The sequence below is a fragment of the Triturus cristatus genome, chromosome 12, assembly GCF_964204655.1.
Source record: "Triturus cristatus chromosome 12, aTriCri1.1, whole genome shotgun sequence".
Taxonomy (NCBI): domain Eukaryota; kingdom Metazoa; phylum Chordata; class Amphibia; order Caudata; family Salamandridae; genus Triturus; species Triturus cristatus.
In genome coordinates this window covers 31,119,096-31,137,280 of record NC_140595.1, presented here as the reverse complement: position 1 = coordinate 31,137,280, position 18,185 = coordinate 31,119,096, and the positions used below count along the sequence as shown (strand labels likewise).

The 18,185-nt window shown below is 42.4% G+C and overlaps 1 protein-coding gene across 2 annotated transcripts in view; it reads left to right on the top strand.

Annotated features, from left to right (window-relative positions):
• The window catches only part of CPAMD8 (C3 and PZP like alpha-2-macroglobulin domain containing 8), a 1,045,838-nt gene that overhangs the window by 922,695 nt on the left and 104,958 nt on the right, over window positions 1–18,185 (top strand). For both annotated transcript variants that reach the window (XM_085640012.1, XM_085640011.1), the window contains exon 41: window positions 9,025–9,099. In XM_085640012.1, coding sequence (XP_085496138.1) covers window positions 9,025–9,099 — 75 coding nt within the window. The remainder of the gene's footprint in view (window positions 1–9,024; window positions 9,100–18,185) is intronic.

Here is an 18,185-nt window from a genome sequence, read left to right as displayed (position 1 = left end):
CTCTGGAGAAGCAGCGTTGGGAAGGAGACAGTGAACCGTTACAAACGCTATCCCTTCTTTGCTTGGGGATCCCCAAGCATGGATCCATTTCACCTAGAATACTGTTTGGGCGTGGGATGAGACTGACCTCCTGGGCGTGGGCATGTGCTCCTCTTACACCCCGGGCACAGCAGTCTTTCTGCCCCCGAAAGGGTTGATACAGGGCGTATACTCTCCGCACAAAGGGAACAGAAAACAAGCATTTACAATGCAATAGGTCTTGCAATTACATTATTTTGAGCTATTGACATTGTAAATGGCAATGCCTTTAAAAAATTAAAAGGGATTGTTATTTACAATACCAAAAGCAACACCTATAGCATTGCATAGCACGGTGGTTGACTGCGTTGGAGTTGTAGAAATTGGATTCTTGATGGCAAGTCAGACTGCAATAATAACACAGTAAAAGTACCATAGATGCATTTACAGTAAAAGTACAAGCTGTCGGCTAATTTCCAAATTGCCCAAATATGATGTGCAGCTGCGAGGGCCTATTTATCTGTCTGATAGATACCGCCTGCCATATTTTTTATTCAGTCAACAGTGAAGAGTTTGTAGATTGAGAGAGAGTGTGAACAGTACGCCACTCTTCGGAAGTGCGTGTCAGGAGCGCTCTCCTCAGAGGGAGGAAGGGAGCACGCTGCCAGGGACTTTTCCAATGCCCTGAGCCCTCTGCAGCAGTAAATCGCTTTGCCAGGCGCGAGCATTAAAGCGCCTTCATTGTATTTTGCAGGATTGCACAACACCCAAAGCCATGAATTAGTATTTGAAATATGTGCGCCAAATTTGGTCAGCCGTGCTTGGGGGGAGGGGCAGTTGGAAGCGTGGTTACAGCGAGGGTCGGTCTCTAGCTTTAAGATGAGTCTAAGCGAATGACAATGCCTTTTATTTTTGTGTTTAAAAAGCCTGAAATAATAAATGGCATTGTCATTTACGATACCAATAGGCCAAAGTTTTGTTTAGCTTTTGTGACCCGTCCTGGGCTACAGCAGTGAACCGCTGAGGCAGACAATATTATCCCTAAAACGAGTTAGTGAACCAGGCATAACGTAACCACTATAGCTTGTGCCTGAAGGGCAGTAGCGACTGTTACCTGATACATGCGTAATTACTCCCACACAGAAAAAACAATTTCAAGGCTATTTTTATATCAGCACTGTATCTCTCACACTGTTTTGAAGCTTAATGGAGTCAAAGATAATTATCCCAAAAAAAGTAGATGTTTGCTCATGGGGCTTCAGAGTCAATGTACAGCAACGCATCTCATTTTAGATTGAGGTATTTAAACCAGAGCTGCATTACGCTCCAACCATTCCAAGTATGGCTGTTGTAATCATTGTAAATGCAACTGACCTTTTGGGTAGAACGAAACACAAAGATGTTCCTTTTGCACTGTGAAAATCATCTGTACAATGATGAGATCTGAATAGAACTTTTAATATTTGTAAAGGTGTTGCTTTCATTCAGCAAAGGATTTTAGGGCTTGGGCCCAGAAAAACGTACATAAATAATTTCAAACTTTAGCATCTGCAACAAAGGAAGGCAGTTAACAAAAATTAGAATGTTAGTCTTCCACACGTGGAAAAAGCCAAGCTGGGCGCAGCAATGCATCCATACAGGACTGTGCCAGCTATACTTAGACTTTTTAAATCGGGGGGTTGCCATAGATGGTCTTATGGTTGGTCACCAGAATTGGAAAAAAAATCTGCTCCACACTAGGGGCCAATATGTGGCACACAAATTCAGTAAAATATTATTGTGACAAGGCAGGCCAGTAAGCAGGCGTTCCTCGAGGTCATTACGTAGTTTCTCGTATTACATTAAAAAGAAAAAGGTTGGCAGACAAAAAATTCTTCTCACAAAACCATAATGATAAATCAAAATACATAGGTATAGAAGAATTAAGTCTGCCATCGTATGTAGTTAGGTGGAAGCAGAAGAAGGAGAGGTTATCATTATGGTTTTGTGAGAAGAATATTTTGTAACACTTATACGAATTGTTTACCATCTACTTGTAATGATTGTATTTCAACATGTCACTTACTGGTATAGCATGTCATATAACGATATGTTTATGCACTTAATAAAATACTGTGAACAGTAAAAAAGGTGGGTAGGCTTCATGCCACAAGCGCCCAAGGGACCCTATGGAGAAGGCAGATCTCTAGCCCAGATGTGCTGCCACTCAACAGCTGGTCAGTGGTGGCCGCGTAGAAGACAAAAGTGTTGGTGAAACCCAAACACCCTCTTCAGAAGATCTTTCAACAAAGGTTGTACTCCAGCAATTCAATTCTAAAAGTTCTGCTCATAGACAGGTGAAGAACCATCTCCTGGTCGTAGTTCAGAAGAGCTTCCAGATGAGAGGATGTGTCTAACTTAAACAGCTATATAAACTAAGGTAAATATCGTAAGTGTACTGCACATTCCAACAAGCAAGCTGAGAAAAGGCAGGGTGATGCGATTCCTCCGTCTATGTCTGAAGATGGCTCTGTCCCTCCATCGCCCCATTGTGTACATTCTGGAGTCTCTCCCTCGAGAAGCTAAGAGGCCCTTATAAAATGAGCCGACGTATAATATACCTTCAATGGCGAGAGACCATGTATTCCCGTCACCCAGAATGATTCATATCTGGACATCCATTAGGCAGTGGTAATGTGTACGAACAGAGAGAGTTACATCAATATTACAGCTCCCACACTGGACCCTGTTACAAAGGGACTCTGCCTGCTTGTGCAGTGAACAGCTGCCGGACCATCTTGCTAGGCTTCTGTTGTGATTCAGGTCACACGCGCATTGCAACCACTTCTGATTCTGGAACTTCTGGCAGGGTCGAGCGGAGGTATATAGACATGGATGGAGACAGTCTAAAGACCATGCTAAAAGGCCCTCCCAGGTCTCCCTAGAGATATGTCGGCTTTTTTCCTTGGTATTGGAGCGCTTCACATGAGCACCAATTACAATACTCGAGGATACATTCATTTTTTGGTAGGCACGGGAAAATTAAGGGATGTTGAGCTGAGACTCGAACCTGGTTCCCCAGCTCCAAGGTCGGCAGCTCTGCTGCTGCGGAAGCCTTGAATGCGGGTTTCAAGCCCCGAAGGGAATCATACACATGGCAAGACCCTCACTAACGAAATAAGAGCACGACCACAACACCTACTTGGCGACTAACCCTTCACTAATACAACACAGAGGACCAGTATTCAGTCTCCGACCTGTTATCAACGCGTAGTTATCACTAGTCACAATTCAGCTTATTTTAGGAACTATATAACAATTCACATATTTGAGGAAAAAACCCACAGAGAAAACATACACCGACATACTATGAAGTGAAGAGTTCAAAAAGCAAGCACAGAAAAGCAAGATTACACTGAAATTCCCACGGAGTATTAAAATCAGTATTTCAAAAGCCTTGCAGCCCAGTTAGCAAAACAACTCTTCAAATTCCCGGTAGATGGCAGCAGCTACTAATCTATCTTTTTTGTGCAGACGCGTACAGCGGCGCATCACTTCCTCAATTACGTTATCGTGTTTTTTATTCAGACATACTTAGAAAATGCATATAATTAGTGATAAAAATAGTAAAACATGTCATGGTATAACCAGGATCTTACTTTAACGATTTGGTGTGAAACCGAATTCACAGAGTGCATTTGGGCTTTACTGCACCACACAGGATGGAGCGAAATCTACGCTGTGCAAAAACGCTTTAGAACAACAGTTTCATTCCATGTCAACGAATTATCTCCCAAGTTTTTACTTTCAGCAGGAAAAAAAAGGCAACGGCATTACAGGGATGGACCCCAAAAAACAGATGGCCCTTGCGCAAGCAGACTCGGAACGAAAACAAGTAACCAGAGACTGCTAATTATAACCAGATGGCCCGACAAAGATAAGAAATTGCTTCGCGACAGCCGCAAAGCAGACGAGCCTGTCCGGATGGGCCGTCTGAAAAGGAGAATGGGCAGCGGCTACAAAACCCCATTTCCAATGGAAGGCCACCGTTTAGCATAAACGGTGACAGCAGCCAATGAAAATGAGATGCGGGGCTTTGAGCCCCCTTCTCAAATCTCCTGTCTAACTATATGTCTCGCCAAGCGAGTAGCGCATGCGCTGCAATGCTAGGTGAGACCTAACAAAGTAAACCACTAGGGAATTATTGTGTTTACTGTTTTTGGGAGAGCAGTACCGGCCTTCCTGGGCCTATGCTCAACCCTACCCCCTGGACTCAGCAGTATTCCTGCCCCCAGGGGGTGGATAAGGGAAAGTTTAGGGCCAATCTGCCCCAGAGGTGGCAAAAGACTCACTATACACCAGGGATTAAACAAGCCAGAAGCAAAAAGAAGGGTCGGTGGCCCACCCAGACATTTTGCAATGCCATTATCTCAGAACGTGGTCAACAGTCTTTCTGCTTCCTGGGGGCATCTACCACAAATCTGCCCCCAGGTGAGCAGAAACCCCACTAAACACCAAATATATTATTTATTTTAGGAACAATAAATGGGGTGTGGACATATCTGGGCTTATCTACCACTCTCAATGTCAAAACGGTTCTTATGCGGCCAACAGAGTGGTAGTAAATTCAAATTCCTCTGTTGGCTGGCTGCACTATTCTGTCTTGGGCGCTGGAAACAAGGGGGACTTACTAAACCTAGACATTACTGAAATCTAGACGCCCAGGGGAGTCCAGAGTGGCGTGACTTCCATAGATCCCACTATGCTTTTTTATACTGAATACCATGTAAACTTAGAACTTTGGCTAAAATCACACATTTCCCTCACATCTCTGTGTCAGAAAGTTCTGGAACCTGCGAGGATCCACAAAATTCGTACCACCCTGCGTTCCAACATTTCTTCAGATAAAAATGCTACCCCACTTGGTTGGCTGGACCTAGCCCCCATGACAGGAATAGAAGAAACCATGGGCTATGCAAAGACTGTAGGGGCATATTTACAAGGGCCATATCTCCGCTTTTTTGGCTTTTAAAGCCAAAAAAGCAGAGATAAAAATATCGCCCTATTTACAAGAGGGTGCTAACATGCATTAGCGCATGTTATTACCCTTTTTTCCGACGCCTCCCTTTGCATTTCTAATGAGATGCAAAGTGGGCGTCACTGGGCAGTACAACCTTGTAAATATCGCTGATGTGCACATCGCGATATTTACAAGGTGGCCCACGCATTTTAGCATACGTTAGTTTTGGGCGAAAACCACTGTTTTCGCCAAAAACTAACGTCTGCTAAAATCATGACTAACCCATACCTAACATGGGGGGTGGATTCTTGTGTTACGACCACATGGACGTATCAACGAGCATATCGCTGTTTTGCAGGGAACATCGCCATAAAACCAGCGATGTTCCCTGCAAAACGGCGATTACCCCGCTATCGCTGGAATTTATATCACCATTGCGCTATGCGTTGTAAATACATCGCAAGTATGGCGATAAATTCCAGCGATAGACGACGATAAATATAAAAGCAGTAAGCGCGCTTTGCGATATTTATCGCCGTCTGTTGTAAATATGCCCCGTATTGACATTGATTGACGGTAGCTGAGCCTAGGCACAAAATATACAGCTACCACATTGCCAAAAAGGGTTGTTTTTCATGCCTGAAATTTGATGCCTCCACATTGCATTTCGGAGTTTTTGGTGTCACAGGGGCTAGGCCAAGCTACACAGAGGGGTCCATTTTTACCAGTGTGGGAACACAGAATAGTAGAACATTTGTTATTACCAATTAGATTTCTCTCGATGTTTGCCTCCCAAATGTAAGCCAGTATGTAATAAAGAACATGTTTGCCATCTGAATCCTAAAACAGAATGAATTAACACCCAAACAAATTTAGAGGTATACAATATCCACTAATCCAAAGCTCAAAATCTTGTGCACAATTCAAAAATACATAGGTTTCTTTTCCCTTATACCCATTTTTCATTCATTAGATTTTACCAAATGAACTGATCATGGTCAGTACACAATAAAAAACGAATTATAAGCTACTGCTCAGTTGTTGTCTCGGACTATCACGTGTTGTTGGACAACCAACAAACACTATATATGCCTGTGACCAGAAGGGTCGTGGCGGACGTAACGGATATTCGTTTTGTAAATCAGCCATGGGAGCAAAACAATTACAAATTAAAAATTCAGCAATGGATATAAGCCCCCCCTGTCGTGACCCCCCCCCCCCGGCTATTTTAGGACGATAGCCTTTTTACCATTCCTCAAAGAAAGGCTAGTTCAGGCGTTCACAGACAACACTACTGTCATGTGGTACTGCAACAAGCAGGACGGAGTGGGGTTGTGGACTCTTTGTCAAGAGGCTCTGCATCTCTGGGCTTGGCTGGAACAACAGGGAATTTCCCTGGTGGTTCAACAGCTGTCCGGTTCTCTGAACGCCAGAGCAGAGGAACTTAGCCGTCGGTGCCTTGGGGATCACGAGTTGCGTCTCCGTCTGGCGATGGTGCAAGGTCTTTTTTAACAGTAGGGAGAGCCTTGGTTAGATATGTTCGCCTCTAAAGAGAACCTGCAATGTCAGCAGATTTGCTTCTTGGAGTTTCCAAGGCGGTTCTCGCTAAGCTACGCTATTCTTCTCCAATGGAGCACAGGCCTCCTATATGGATCTCCGCCCATAACACTCTGCCCACAGTGCTCAAGAAGATCAGGAACGACAGAGCCCAAGTCATCCGGACTGCGCACGGAGTGCCTGGTATTGCAAGCTTCTGATCAGGCTGCCTCTTCGGGAGGATCTTCTGTCGCAGAAGCAGGGGAGGGTCCTCCACCCGAACCTCTCCACTCCCCGCCTCCTTGCGTGGAGATTGAGCACTGACAGTTGACAGCTTTTAACCTACCTGACAAAGTCTGTGAGGTTATTCTGGCAGCCTCCACGAAGTTGGTATACGTTTTGTAAATACTGTACAGAACAGTCTGTTGACCCTTTGTCTGCCTCTCTATCAAATGTTCTTCTTTTTATTCTCTCCTTGGCCCAACAGGGCTCTGCTCTGGGCACTCTAAAAGGCTACCTTTCAGCCCTGTCTGCTTTTCTTTGGCTGCCACATGAGCCATCACATTTTAAATCACCTCTTGTGCAGAGATTTTTAAAGGGGCTTACTCATCTGTTCCCCCCTCTCCTTTTATTATGCCTCAGTGGGACCTTAAATTGGTTCTTATTTTTTTGATGTGTGCAATGTTTGAACCTCTGCACAATTGTCCCCTCCGGCTGCTCACTATCTAAACAGCCTTTTCAGTGGCAAAAACGTTTGCCAGGACGGTGAGCGAACTGCAGGCACTGTCATCTCAGCCTCCTTACCTGACTGTCTTGCCGGACAAAAGTAGTGCTCCGCACAAGGGCATCTTTTCAGCCTAAGGTGGTAACTCCTTTCCATCTGGGACAGTCCGTTACCTTGCCTACCTTCCATGCACCTCCACACCCTCCCAAGGAAGAGGAGCGTCTCCACTGTCTGGACCCAAAAAAGAGCGTTATCGTTCTACCTTGAACGCACAAAAGAGTTCCAGGTGGATGACCAACTCTTTGTAGGGTACGTTGGAGCAAAGAAGGGGCGAGCTTGTTCAGAAGTGGACAATTTTAGGCTCGGTCATCCTCTGCATACAAATATGTTACGACTTGGCGAAGAAAGAACCTCCTGAAGGCCTTAGGGCCCATTCAACCGGGGCGAAGGCAACCAACACAGCCCTCCAGCTTGGTGTCCTGGTTCGTGACATCTGTCAAGCGGCCACGTGGGCATCTCTGCACACGTTCGCCAGACACTACTGCCTGGATTCTCAGGTTCGCAGGATAGTCTGAAACCTTTCCGCAGTTCCACCTCCAGGGATAGTATTGCTTAGGTATCTGTTCAAAGGAAAGGAATCTGCGGCTAGATGTCTCTATTAGATGGACAAGTTACTTACCTTCGGTAATGCCTTATCTGGTAGAGACATGATCTAGCCGCAGATTCCTTATCAACCCAGCCATCCTCCCCACACTGTGAAATTAGTTTTAGTGTCAAGAGTTGTTTCCTCTTCAAGGCCCTAGTTGTTTTTTTGACACATCAAGGTCAGTCACTACATGGCTCTGCACTTCTGGCGTAGAAAGTCGCAAAAAGTACTCGCTTCAGCGCGCCGGGGTGGCACCTATATAGACGACATGACGGCGATGAACCTGACGCCTATGACGTCACGCGGAGTCAACCGATGCCACCTATCGGCGTACAGGGGTACTGTATTAAAAAATCTTTTGGATCCAACCTGATGCCTGAAAGTTCAAAGGTAAGGAATCGGTGGTTAGATCGTTTCTCTACCAGATAAGGCATTACCGAAGGTAAGTAACTTGTCCCGTTGCTTATCATAAGGACAGTGGCATCATGTGACATTTCAATGGACACTACATCTATGAAAACTGCTCTGGGGTCCACGGATTCAGAAGAGAATTATTCTAACATTTAAGACGATTAATGACAATCCTATAATACAGAATTGTAACATACTTATAAAACCATCCATTAGTCACAGGATGTCTGCATATAACAGAGCAAAGCTATTAAGGCAATGATCTACCTTTGAAACGTATTTCATAGTAAAGAACTTTATACGCCGCTGCCATCTTACAGTTAGGTCAGGAGCATGTGAATAAGTTTAAAAAATAATCAAATGCTTGTCAAACCACCAGAATGCATATAATCACACCAAATGTCTTCAACCAAACCAAATGATTATAACCACATCATGTATCACATCACTTGCAACAGCAGGCTTCCCTCTGGTTTAACAAATACTTCTAATTAACCTGCATCACAGAAAAGTAAATTATACGTTTTACAATCAAGTTTAGAAAGAGCCATAAAATTACATTTGTTATAGGATGAGTTTCTATAAACTGCTGCATTTAGCTAAAAGAGGAGTCACCCAGAATGAAAATGCATTCATGTATAGACTGCCCGTGCTGTTTAGTCACTTGAATACCTCTTATTGTCTCTGCAGTTGAGAGCACAGTGGAAGAAAAAGAATCACCTCCCCACTCAGCCGAACAACCAGATAGTCCTCAAGCGAAACAAGGTATTTATTTTACTATGTGACACAAGTCACACTATCGTGAAATTATCTTCAAATCTGTTTATGTTTTCAGAGCAAAGTTGTTGTTGTATGAGCTTTATTTCGACAGCTCACGTCATAAAAGCTATAAAAACACCATTTTGAATAAGGTAAAAACGGTATATATATTAAAAAAAAGTTAATTTGATGCAGTGGCATATTGTAGACAAGTATATACAACCAATCCGTCCTAATACCCTACTGCAGCCAGTGTGTAATATGCCTCTCAATAAATAAAGCTATCAGTATCATAAGTATACAACATGAGGAGATGAGAACATACATAAAATACATTTTAAAGTAAAGGTGGCATAAACGTTGAAGTGCTACTATTACAGTGCATCTACAAATGTGCCCGGTTAACAATCACCCCTCATACAAGCATTATGGGTAGGCTAAAAATAGTAAAGTGCACATAAAAGATTGTATAGATAAATTGTTGTTTCGGATCCTAAAAGCCCTCCAACAGCTATGTACAAATCTCATGCTACAAGGGACTACCGTGTTCCTGCCTGGATCTTTCGTCTTATAGACCAAGCATGGCTTAAAAACTTGGCCACACTACAGGCAAAGAGCGGTCTAGAGTCTGATCTAAGGATGCGCAGGGCAGCACGATAGTCCCGTGTACCCAATTGTCGGCAACCTGGTTTTAGCCACTTCGCCCTTGGCATCGAATATGCATCGCAAGCGAACATAACGTGGGCAGCGCTTTCTACCAGTACCCTGCAACATGGGCAGTGCAAACAGGTAGTGTCCCAAACCTGAAGTGGATATACAACGTCCTATCCCAAGGGACCTGGATTATAGTTAAAAAGGGCTCTAGGTATCTATCCTGTTTGTGTAAATAAAATTCTGCAGTTAGCCTCCCCAAGTACTGGTTGCTAAATTCTTGGTGGTCCACCCATTTCCAGTAAAGACGCTTAAGCTCATCTTTCCTCGGCAGGTCCTGCTTGTCCCAGTGTGCTTGGAGCCCCAAAGCTAACAACATTTTCCTGTTGACCTCAGATAGGGTTCTACATAAATTGAAAGCTCTGGGGTTCGTCCAATTCGAGCCCAGAAGAGCAGCGGGTGGAGCCTTGCTACATCACCAATGGACCATCTGCCCATGTCGAGGGGGGTGAGGGGAACATATTTGGACAGCATAACTAGATCCCTGAGAAATTTATGCTCAGATCTGCAGATACTTATTAAGTGCAAGGTACTATTAATAAAAAAATGATGATCATATCTAAGTGTTTTACTGAAAATCAAGAATAAAGTTCTGAACAGATCTCAGTTTATTTTAGTTCTGAATATATTTATCATCATTTGCTAAGAGGGCTACCTCATTTGCCAATTTACATGTCTCGTGTGACAAAAAGATTCTGACTACCTTGCACATGCTTGGTTATGGTCTGGTTCAAGGTTCATCCTTGCAGCTATTTTAATGAACATGTTGATCAAATCTGTTCTCTTTTTATGCTCTGGAGCTCCATTCATCTGAAGAGATATTGCTGGAAAAACACTTTGCAAGTGGCATTGTGTTGGGAATGTGACATGAGAGGTAAAGAATATGAAAAGTGTAAATGGGGAAAAACCGAATTAAGAGGTTCGAATCCGAAGCGGCCCAAATTTAAAATACAAAGGGAGCAGACAGGGAGAGGTGTACAGACGGGGTAAGCCCACAAAGCGGCTTAGAAATAACACCACTTTTTCTGAGTTGGAAACGGCATATTTTGAATCAAATTTTTGTTTCATACATAGCCTTAATACTTTTGTTGCAACAATAATTGGGGAACACAACCTTCCCCCAGGCGGTTGGGTATACATACAATATAAACACACAATGACCTCAGAAGGAACTATTCAACATCAGAGAACATGATTGTTTACAGTGATTGGTCTCCTAGGTATCCAATCACAAAATCACATGAAGGTATTTGCAAAGATATTTAGTATAAACTATTTAATTTGTTATTTATAATTGTTCAATCATTTGAAAATAACAATGGGATGTAGTCAAAGGATAAATAATCACCAATATTTAATTAATCATATCGCTTTTTTGTCATTCTAGTAAAAAGGTTTTACATAATGAAAAATGTACCATGTGTCATCTAGAAGACACAGTTTGACTGACCCATAGGACCACAAAAACAACTGGCAATGTAGTGATGATTATGTTCAGCGTAATAATCCATTCAACCAGTTCCAGAAAAAGTCCTTTGTAATTAATATTCAATATGGTTCAATTATATTCCATACAATATTTGTAGTGGAATGATGTAGATATTTCATCTCTAGTGTCAGAATATAGTACATGACACCATCTTCAGGACAGAGCGTTCATAAAAGACTCAAATTCTCAAATCTAATTTGAAAAGGTAAAGCCATAACCAGAAATTCAAACCGCCAAGCAAACACAGGAGTACACCTCATGAGAATGCATGCTGCGAACCCATCACTTCAAACCACACGGTAAAAATCTGGCCAAACCAAAATCGATAGTGACTGTGTACCAGCACCTAAATAAAAGATGTAAAACTATGAAAACCTTAGAGGAAGAGATCTCAACATAGAGAGACATCTTAGCTTCTATTTTATAATTTAAAATTCTGGGTAAATTGTTTTTCGAGCGATAAAGAAAATATAAATTCGCAATATGATTTGTAGATATTGGAGTAGTAGATACAAGTATTTTTCTCCCCCATGGTGGTTTCTCCAAACATTTATAAACAAAAAGAGAGATTGAGGGTAGGAGTGCTCCCAGTCCCCCTATATTATATCCAGAAACAAAACGAGGGAGTTATCCTTAAGTCCACAAGGATGTAGAACAAGTATATGTAGAAAAAGTATAGTAAAGATACAGGAGAGAAAAAGTTTTTTTTCTTTTTAAGAAAAAGGTTTTTTTTTTTAAGAAACCCCTCACTCACCAACCTAGTTGGTGACATGCTTCATCATCGGGGCCCACCCAAATGGTCTAATACCATCCGGGTGTGCTTCAATGCCTGATTACAGCGGAGCGGGTTAAGATGTTACGTGTTAGTGCACGTGAGTTAGTGATATAAGTGAGGTTTAAAAATACCTCAAGACCCCCTAAGTGATTTAATATGGAGTCAAGAGGTAAGATTAAAAACAATAGTGATGATACCTCTAAAGGTATAATTGCCTTTGGTATCTAGTGTTACTAGTGTTATACTAGTGATGTTAGACAAGGTCTTTCAGGTCAACATGTTTCTGCCATCTGTAGCAATGCTGGGCTTTCGTCAGGACCTAAATTGTTGGAAGGAGGGGTATGCACGCACTAAGGTGCACCCTTCTCTCATCCAAAAATGTACCAACCCGTATACTCACGGAGTAGTTGAATTAGGGATCTTTTTCATGCGATCTGTGAAAAGAAGAAAGATAAAACCGCTGCATCAAATACCATGTCTTTGCTAATTTAGATATTTGACAGCAATAAATGCCGGCAAACCCACACATACCTATGTGTGATATATCAACAAATAGATGCTGCCAAATGGAGCCTACGTGATAAAGCGAGTGCCATGTATTAGCAGTTATTGCACACACAAACATACTGTGTCCCATTCTGATAAATACTATAATCAGAATGAGTTCCTTCCACATTCGTTGCTGCTTCTTCTCATGCAGAAAAATAGCTCGTGGAAGTTCGAGCTTTCAAGAAAAACTTGACTATTTTAAAAGTGCAACCGATCAGAGGCGATCGAATTGTGAATCTAGGATTAAATTCTAGGAAGTAACCGTGGTAATGTTTCGTAACTCTCATTGTTGTTCCTTACATATTAATGCACGAACTACTGCCCCATGGAGCCTCAGGGAGGGGGCGTCAGGTAATGGTTCAGTGCTGTGGCAAAAGCGAAAAAGTATGGCGATGCGCGAATTAATCTATCGTGCCGGTAGGCGGTGGCATTAAGGTTATCAGGGACATCGCTTACCCGGTGAGAAGATTTTACTTACACCACGTTGCCTGGCCGCCCTCAGTCTCACCTACCGTCGAGTGCCTCCCGGGACCGAATGTTGCCGGTGCACTCTAAGCGGCATGTTTTTGCTGTTTGCTTCTGCATCACGTGGTATCGGAGCACGTGATGGGGGCGGGGACTTTGTGTAGTTCTAATTCAATAGAAAACGGACTGACTGTAGTTCCGTAGACGAATTTGACTTCGTTGGCTGTTGTCATTTTCTATGTGCATTGTTATTTTTGTATACTGCTCCAGGGCACATTATCATTGAGACTAGAAACATTCGTGGATAATCTATAAATTCAACGTTGCTCTTTCTCAAAGAGTTTTTTGTTGTCTGCATTTGGTAGCATTTCGATTACAGACCATTTTAGTTCATTTGGTGAGTGTGTGGCTGTAATGTAATGGTTTGTCAATTTTGTGGTGTTATTTTTGCATCTAATATTGCTCCTGTGTTCACATATCCGCGTTTTTATTTTGCGGCTAGTCATTCCTATGTAGCGGAGTCCGCACGGACAGGTGATGATGTAGACAACATTCGTACTAGTACAGTTCGTATGTGTCCAAGTCCTACTGGGTTCATGAGACAGGGTTTTGCTGACCGTAGTCAGGTTACAGACGCTGCAACCACCACAAGGGAAATGACCGATTACCGGGGGTAACCCCCATGCATTTAACACAGTAATATTGTCCTGCTGTATTGATTTTAGAGGGCGTGTGTTTACCAATGTGTCTTTTATGTTTCTCCCCCTTTTGTAAGAAAAGAGTGGTTTTTCCCATTTTAAATTCCCAGTGTTTAGGATTGCCCAGTGCTTATTGATACATTTGTTTACTTGATTCGAGTTTGGATTGTAAATTGTTACACAAGTCAGTGCACTGTCCAGGTATTTTTGTATGGTCTCTAAAAGGGCCTCTCTTGGTTGATTCCTGGCACAATTTTGGCAATTTGGCAGTATCCTTTTAGGGTAACCTCGATTAGTGAGTTTTTCAGTTAGATCATTTGCTTGTTGTTTATACACGCTAATGTCACTACAATTGCGTCTTATCCTAAGGTACTGACCATACGGCAGGTTTTCTCTTAATGGTCTTGGATGGAAGCTCTCGAATCTGAGAAGGGTATTCTTTGCCGTAGGTTTGTAATGGGTTTTAGTTGTAATCTTTTTGTCTTTGATCATGAGTTCGATGTCCAGAAACACTAATGAGTGTTGGTCTATAGTGTCGTGAATTTCAAACTGTCATTACACTGATTCAACCAGTCACAAAAATTCCAAAAGGGGTTCCATGGGACCTGGCCAGATTACCAGTACGTCGTCAATATAACGTGCCCAGACCTTTATGTAACGTTTGTAAGGGTTACCATCATGTGGTATGTATTTTTTCTCGAAATCGTATACATAGAGGCCCGCCACACTTGGGGCGAAGGTACTACCCATTGAAGTCCCGTTGATTTGCCAGTATAGTTTACCCTCAAACTCAAAGTTCTTTTTTAATGCGAGTGTGGCACAATCCATAATTAGAGACTTTGGTGTTTTGTATTTCCAGTCTGTCTCATTGATGGTCGACCTTAGTACCTCTAATGTCTCATTCTGTGGTATGCATGTGTATAAGCTTTCAATATCAAAACTCACAAGTATAGTGGATTCGTTTACAGTTATTTCTTGTAGCATATGTAAAAGACTTTTTGTATCCTGTAAATATGTGTTAGTATTTCGGACTAGTTCCTTGAAGAAGAAGTCACAAAATCTCGATAGTGGTTCGAGTTGTGAGCCTATTCCACAGCACTGAACCATTACCTGACGCCCCCTCCCTGAGGCTCCATGGGGCAGTAGTTTGTGCATTAATATGTAAGGAACAACAATGAGAGTTACGAAACATTACCACGGTTACTTCCTAGAATTTAATCCTAGATTCACAATTCGATCGCCTCTGATCGGTTGCACTTTTAAAATAGTCACGTTTTTCTTGAAAGCTCGAACTTCCACGAGCTGTTTTTCTGCATTAGAAGAAGCAGCAACGAATGTGGAAGGAACTCATTCTGATTCTAGTATTTATCAGAATGGAACACAGTATGTTTGTGTGTGCAATAACTGCTAATACATGGCACTCGCTTTATCATGTAGGCTCCATTTAGCAGCATCTATTTGTTGATATATCACACATAGGTATGTGTGGGTTTGCCGGCATTTAGTGCCGTCAAATATCTAAATTAGCAAAGACATGGTATTTGATGCAGGAGTTTTATCTTTCTTCTTTTCACAGATCGCATGAAAAAGATCCCTAATTCAACTACTCCGTGAGTATATGGGGTGGTACATATTTGGATGAGAGAAGGGTGCACCTTAGTGCGTGCATACCCCTCCTTCCAACAATTTCGGTCCTGACGAAAGCCCAGCATTGCTACAGATGGCAGAAACATGTTGACCTGAAAGACCTTGTCTAACATCACTAGTATAACACTAGTAACACTAGATACCAAAGGCCATTATACCTTTAGAGGTATCATCACTATTGTTTTTAATCTTACCTCTTGACTCCATATTAAATCACTTAGGGGGTCTTGAGGTATTTTTAAACCTCACTTATATCACTAACTCACGTGCACTATCACGTAACATCTTAACTCGCTCCGCTGTAATCAGGCGTTGAAGCACACCCGGATGGTATTAGACCATTTGGGTGGGCCCCGATGATGAAGCATGTCACCAACTAGGTTGGTGAGTGAGGGGTTTCTTAAAAAGAAAAACCTTTTTCTTAAAAAGAAAAAAGCAATTTTCTCTCCTGTATCTTTACTATACTTTTTCTACATATACTTGTTCTACATCCTTGTGGACTTAAGGATAACTCCCTCGTTTTGTTTCTGGTTTCTCCAAACATCCAAAAGATATAGATCTTCAATGCTTTGGCTAAGATCCAGGTCCAAGCAGAAGAATGCCATAAAGGGGCTCCATCCTCTGCGGCGTGTAATACCAGATTAAAATCTTCTCCTATTATCAAACTATCTGTCATAAAGTGGGAGATTTTTGGAAAAAAATCTACATAAAAGTGCTCCCTGTCATCACTGGGTGCAGACACTGCTTATTGATACAAGGGTTTCTCCTAATGTGCCCTGAGTTCCCCCTTAGTTCCCACCATTCACCCTTCTTTATCAGCAAACTTAAATTCTAGGGTAAAATCTAGATCTCCATGGAGGATTTCTACTCCTTAAGTCTTAGCTTCATTGGTGGCATGGTACTGTGATGGAAACCAATAAGAACTAAGACAGGGAACATATTTGGTAAGGGGATCTGTCTCCTGTAGAAGAACTATATCTACCTCCTTGTGTTTAAGCCATTCGAGCATCCTTCTCCCATTAACTGCGGAGTTTAGCACTTGTGCACTCAGTGGGATTAAAGACAATAGTGTCACAGATAAAAATGTTGGGGGGGTGCCTTGTATGATCTTCATATTCCACATAACTAATATAATATTGCTATTTGTAGCGCCCAGTATGATAGTGTTGCCGTGCCAGATTCTCCACTGCAGCCTCTTTTGTGGCTGACTCTGCAGTTCTCAGAGACAATGCCCAGGACAGCTGGGACAATGTGCAGCTCGGCCCCACCCATCATTCCAGCATTCTCAGCTGCAAACCTGCTTTAGTGTGTCCTTGCCAGCCTACAATCTCCCTGTCGGAGTCAGGATTCAATATTTCCTCTGAGGGTGGCAGACCTGCACGCATGCATTGGCTTTATTACTATTTAAGCTACTGTGTTCAGTTCTCCGTTAGTTGAGCCTCTTCAAACACATGAGAAATTTGCTTTAATTATATTCTTGTAGCTGTGTGTTGACAAGGGAAACCCCTAGAGTTTCAGATAGACAAACCCAATGGTGACTACTTATGCTGCAATCAAAGGTGTCCTCCAGACGGCACACCTGAGCCACAGAACACAAGTGTGCATCAAAAATGAGTTCACGGTGTCCTTTACTACTCAATCACTTATCATAAAATGCTTGCCATTCTCATATGAACAAGTATTGGTAAATACTTAACAAGTCCTTGCACTTAAAATGCTGGAACGTCTTGAAAAAGAAAATAAGTTACTTACCTGTGACTACAGTTATCAGTATTGGTATCTTTCATAGATTAACATGCCTGAATCATTCCCAGTCGTCGAGATGGGAGTCCCACGGTAACATAATCAAGCAGTATTTAAATAATGCCATAGGCTATAAAGGCCCTTAGCCATGTTTTACATAGCCTATGTCCTTTTAAGAAAAGGGCTAAATGTTGAATGTAGTCAATCAGCAGCTAGCACCCTCTAGAACTCTCCTAGCAGAGGCAGTTTCACTCAGATTTTCCCAGCACAAGTGAGAAGTGAGTATCTTATTAAACAACAAGGAAACAGCCTCTACCGGGAGGAGGGTGGGTGCATGTGAATATATGAAAGATACCAATATTGGATAACCGTAGTTACAGGTAAGTAACTTATTTTCTTTTCCAGTGTTGGGGTATCTTCTGTAGATTCACATGCCTGAATCAGAGTGGCAAGCAGTCCCATCCAATATTATCTTGTCTGTTGAGGATGGTGGGTGACTTTTAAAACATAGTGAATTCCAAACTTTTGAGGTAATACCAGAGGCACTTTAAAGGCTATACCTGTATCTACTGTTTTTTTTTTTGGGGGGGTGGGGGAGGTGTGGGGGGGGTAAAAAGGGACGGAAGAAAAGAAATGCACAGAACATAATCTTAAGTAAAAACTTAAGTTATTGCTTACATACTCACATTTTCATATACAGAGCATTAGCGAGAGGAAGGGAAAAAAGACTGCTTAACTTGTAATACACTTTACCTAGTAATGTGTCATGTCATTAAGAAACATGTAAGCCTATGAAATTACCATGAGAACAAAAAACTCTTTCTAACGATTAGAGCGAGGCTTACCTTAATGAAAGAGATGGCAACGCACCGCCTGGCCCACTGCTGCATATGCATCCTGTGCGGATTCCAGGTGGTAGTGCTACGTGAAGGTGTGAGTGGTCCTTCAGGTTGCAGCACAACAGATTTTTCTCCAGAGTCACTCCCGCGAAGAAGGCAGCTGACGTGGCAACTGC